Below are 4,417 nucleotides of genomic sequence, written 5' to 3'. Positions count from 1 at the left end.
TGTCTTCACTCCCGTGAAAAAGACTAAAGTTTTAAGAAGAAAATTGCAATTTTCCTATTATATTCTAGAAATCATACTTTTAAATTCTTGAATTAATGCATCAATCACTCCATCAACATCTCCTTCCAAAAGTTTAAATTAATTAAATTAAACGTTCCCTTCACTAGATATCACACGATCACTTGCATAAATTTAAAAATCATAGTGATGTTTTAATTAATATGATGCTGCCGCGATGAATAGTGTGTGATTTTGGCACTTAGTGAATTTTAAATAGCCTTTCAAGTCCAAGAACAATTCCAAACATGAAATGGACCCTAGCTCTCTACTTAGTTTTTATGATAAATTTGTTTTCGGCCAGATATTAGAATCTTACGATGTTTTGGATTTAGTTTAAAGTCACCCATCATTTCGTACGATTTATTATTAAAAAAATATATAGCATATTTCTTTTTCTAATGTGAGACATGAATCATTCAATGTATATGTACACACATTGTGATTACATGACACATTTCTTGACCCCACTTGCACTTCATGAAATAGACTATCTACGGGGAGGTCTTCTTCAATTGGTGGCTACTGCAAAGAGTCGGCAACTCATTTTTATTTAAAATAATTTATTTTGAAATATATGTTGCTCTTAATTATACTCTATTATTAATTATTAATTATATCACATATAATACACATGTATATGTTATATTCCTGAACTGTAGTTTTCGTCGATTCAAAAGTCTTGATTGCACTAATTTCTTACCCAAGAGGATGTCAAGAACAGTGCCCTTGGTGGGTACAATGTATATTGTTTAGTCATGAATGATGATTTATTTATTATGTTGAACTTTTGCTTAAATTATGTCATTATCGAAAATTGAAATCAAATCCCATCTGAAAATATTCTACATAAATACTGTCTCTCTCCAATCTAGTATCTTTTTTTGAGACAATAACTCTTATGAAACGATCTCAATGGTCATTTTTTTAGACGGGTCTTTTGTATGAGTTATCCATTAAAAAATATTACATTTTATGTCAAAAGTATCACTTATTATTATAAATATAAGTAGGATTGACACGTTTCACGGATGAGACCGTCTCACAAGAATGTTACTCTTTCAAGTACAAGAAAGTTAGAGTGGCACTTTCAAGGCAATACAAATTGAGGATTGTGAGATTTTGAAGTACCATGGTGTAATCTTGGGGAAGTGATAAGTGCTGCCTCGAAATCAATTGAATGAATCATTCAAAAATTCATCAATTGCTCTTGAGGCCTAAGATCATCGCTACCAGCCACGATCAAATTATAACAATCCTCCTCCGCCAACATATACTTGTGTGTCTCAGCCCTCGATACCGGATATATCCGATGTTGAATAGCATAGTCAATAAAATCGAGTACAGATATATTGGGAGGATGAAAATGCATACCTCCTTCCTTGTACGTATAGGTATGCTTGTTAGAATTCTTAAATTTTTGAGACAAAAAATGGGTGGGAATTAAATGGTGATACGTGGGGTTGATATCATGGGAGCAAGCCACACTAATTATAGGGAGACTTGGAAAATGTGCTCCTCTAGTGTTTTTATGATCCCACACAGATAGGTCAAATTCTAGTATGATAATGTGGGACACCACCACACATTCATAACTCGACTCCACTTGCAAGTTTATGCAATTTTTTTTAAGAACTCAAGCCATGATCAGCTTTGAGATTTCTTCGAACATGAACTTTATTAAAAAAAAATTGAATATGTTTTATAAATAATCATTTCACATTCAGCAAAAAATATTTTCACAACATTATGTTGCTGCATATTGAATCAGCCTCCAAAATGCACATACATACTGGATTTGAACAATATGTTTGAAAATGCAGAACTCTTCTCTGAACTCTAAACGCTGTAAAAGCCACTATTGCAGGCAAAACTAGGTATTTTGAATCTAAATGCCGTCTGAATCTGATGATTCAAAATGATATGAAAAAGTAATGTATGGTTCCGACATGGCTACAGAAACCGGGGTTTAGCCATGTACTAAAATGGCTGATCTTTTAAGTTCAGGGCATCCTCGAAGGTTTATCGGTTCATGCCGCCTTCTGATTATCCTGCGAGGCCTGAGTAACTGGCGCCATCCCATTCGGTTTCTTTTCACTTGAGGGTGTTGCACTTTCTTCAGAAATCTTGCCTTCCGAACCATGTTGAATGTTGTCTGGTTTAGTCTGAACAGTTGGTCTTTGCTCACTAACATCTCCCTGGCCTTCTTTTACTGGATCACTGGATTGTCTCTTTGATCCCGCTGCAATTTCCTTCACCGTCTCTTCTAGCTTAGCTAGTCTCTCTTTTACCTCCACGAGCCTTGGATCAGATGCTGCTGCTGCCTTTTCTTCTGCAGCCTTAAGCTCCATTTCTTTTGCTTTTGCTTCAAATTCGGCTTGTTTCTTTAGCTCTAGTTCCTAACATAATCCATGAATCTCCCTTGAGAAACACCTCATCGTATATTCCCAAATCAAAACATAGACCACATGTCACATTACATGTTCTGCCGGCTACCAACTCTTAATCATAAACAAAATTAACACATCAACAAGCCTTTGAAAGCTCCTGGTCAAGGACAGAGGATATGTTATATGAATCTTATATCTTATAGTGAGGTGCAGCTCGAATATCTATATCACATTCGTGTTTTGATTGCCATCACGCAGCCAAACAATCCAACATTAACCAATAATCCCGACCTCAATATTGGATACTAGGATCAAGCATATGTAGCACTAAAAATTCTAGCTTATAGTAATAATACAAATTTAAGCAACTCAAGTTTCATGTTAGAAGTCCATGGATTGAATATTGTGTACCAAATCGCTAAAATCCAACCCTTAAACAATAGCACGGGACATGCAAACTTATCTCAGAAAGCATATCAATGATAAAAGCATTTTCTTTTTTATTTCTTCATACAAGTAAAATGGTTATACTTATATTGAACATTGTATATCCAATCCAAGAATTGTCTCACATTGAAACTACTTTCAAGAGAATAATTTTGACAAGGGACGGGTAGTCGCGGCGGTAACAAAAATTCAGCACCGAAAAAAACATTACCGCGTCCATTTTCTTCATTTCACTGCGAGCATACTGTGCCACGAGGTACACAGCTGATATATGAAAACATAACGATCAAAAAAACCAGACAAAAGTGAATTCAAACAAGAAATTTTGTAACGTAGTAGAAAAGGATAGTTTAGGCGATGTAAAATAAGGTACCCAATGACGGCAAGCAGACAAAGAAAAGCTGCACCAGATGAAAATCCAACCTGTAAATCATCAGATTTTTTTTTTTTTTAAAAGAAAGTTTTAATCAAATCCGAACACACAACAATCTAAGCAATCAAAATAGAGCAGGCATTCAACCGCATGAAACCAAACTGTTCGACAAAATGCCTTTGGAATTAGAACATCAGCTGTAATCGTAAAACAAAATTCCATACCCAAACTTCTTCTCTTTCGGGGGATCAGTGAAGAGAATTTTGGCCGCCGTCATGAAGTCGAGGTTATTCAGGGCTTTGTATTGCTCATCGTACAGGCTCCGTGAAGACGAAGAAGACCCATCGTCACCGGCTCCGCCGCTTCTAGCGGTGGAATTGTTTCTACGGGAGGAGGAGCAAAAGGGGCGGCTGGAAGATGTGATCCTATTCAATAAATTCTTCCTGCTAAGAATTGTTCTCATCTTCATGCCCCAACATTTCGGACAAGAAAACACCACACTACCTGAAATTTTCACTGTTTACCACTAGAGCTGGGACTTGGGTTCAGAGGTGAATTTGTGTAATGGAATGGGCCAGTCCTAAAATTGTCGAGGATATGAGCCCATAACAAATCAGGCCCAACTTGAAATGAGATTTTATTTATTTATTTATCTTTGAGACCGAGAGTATTTATTATAACTAGATTTCGAACTCGATATTTCGCTCAAACTCGGGATCTTAATTTGTGTCAGATAATCTACACGTTATTGGCTTGAAATTATAATTTTGTTTCGTTGTATTTAATTCAAAACTAATAATATGGAGCTACTAATAGCAATCATCAATTTTAGATGGAGTTATTTGCATCAAACACCTCTGTAAAATATTGAAAATATACATTTTTCCCCTGTGAAATTTTAATACGCATCTTCAACCCTGACCTTTTAAAAAATTAGCACACTCGCCCTTTCAGATGGGTGATTGTTGCACACGCGTCGCTCATGCGACTGGACAAAGATTTTGATATTTTGTTTTGCACCACATATCCTTGTGAAATATTAAAAATGCATATTTGACACCTGTGAAAATAATTTTTAAATCTATTCAACTCATAATACACAATTTTTATTAAAATGTAATTATAAAATATTTAGCAAACACTTTTGGTT

The 4,417-nt window shown here is 35.4% G+C and overlaps 1 protein-coding gene across 1 annotated transcript; it reads right to left on the bottom strand.

Annotated features, from left to right (window-relative positions):
- Positions 1-1,776: 1,776 nt before the first annotated feature.
- On the bottom strand, positions 1,777-3,791 carry LOC140866592 (uncharacterized). Its single transcript, XM_073271620.1, has 4 exons — positions 3,492-3,791; positions 3,268-3,317; positions 3,106-3,158; positions 1,777-2,456 (listed from the first exon to the last, which is right to left on the bottom strand). Exons 1-4 carry the CDS (start codon positions 3,734-3,736, stop codon positions 2,088-2,090), a joined length of 717 nt encoding a protein of 238 aa, XP_073127721.1. The 5' UTR covers positions 3,737-3,791; the 3' UTR covers positions 1,777-2,087.
- Positions 3,792-4,417: the final 626 nt, after the last annotated feature.

The sequence above is a fragment of the Henckelia pumila genome, chromosome 4, assembly GCF_033568475.1.
Source record: "Henckelia pumila isolate YLH828 chromosome 4, ASM3356847v2, whole genome shotgun sequence".
NCBI classification, from domain to species: domain Eukaryota; kingdom Viridiplantae; phylum Streptophyta; class Magnoliopsida; order Lamiales; family Gesneriaceae; genus Henckelia; species Henckelia pumila.
Note: the sequence above shows the minus strand (reverse complement) of the source record. Positions and strands in the feature narration are given on the sequence as shown.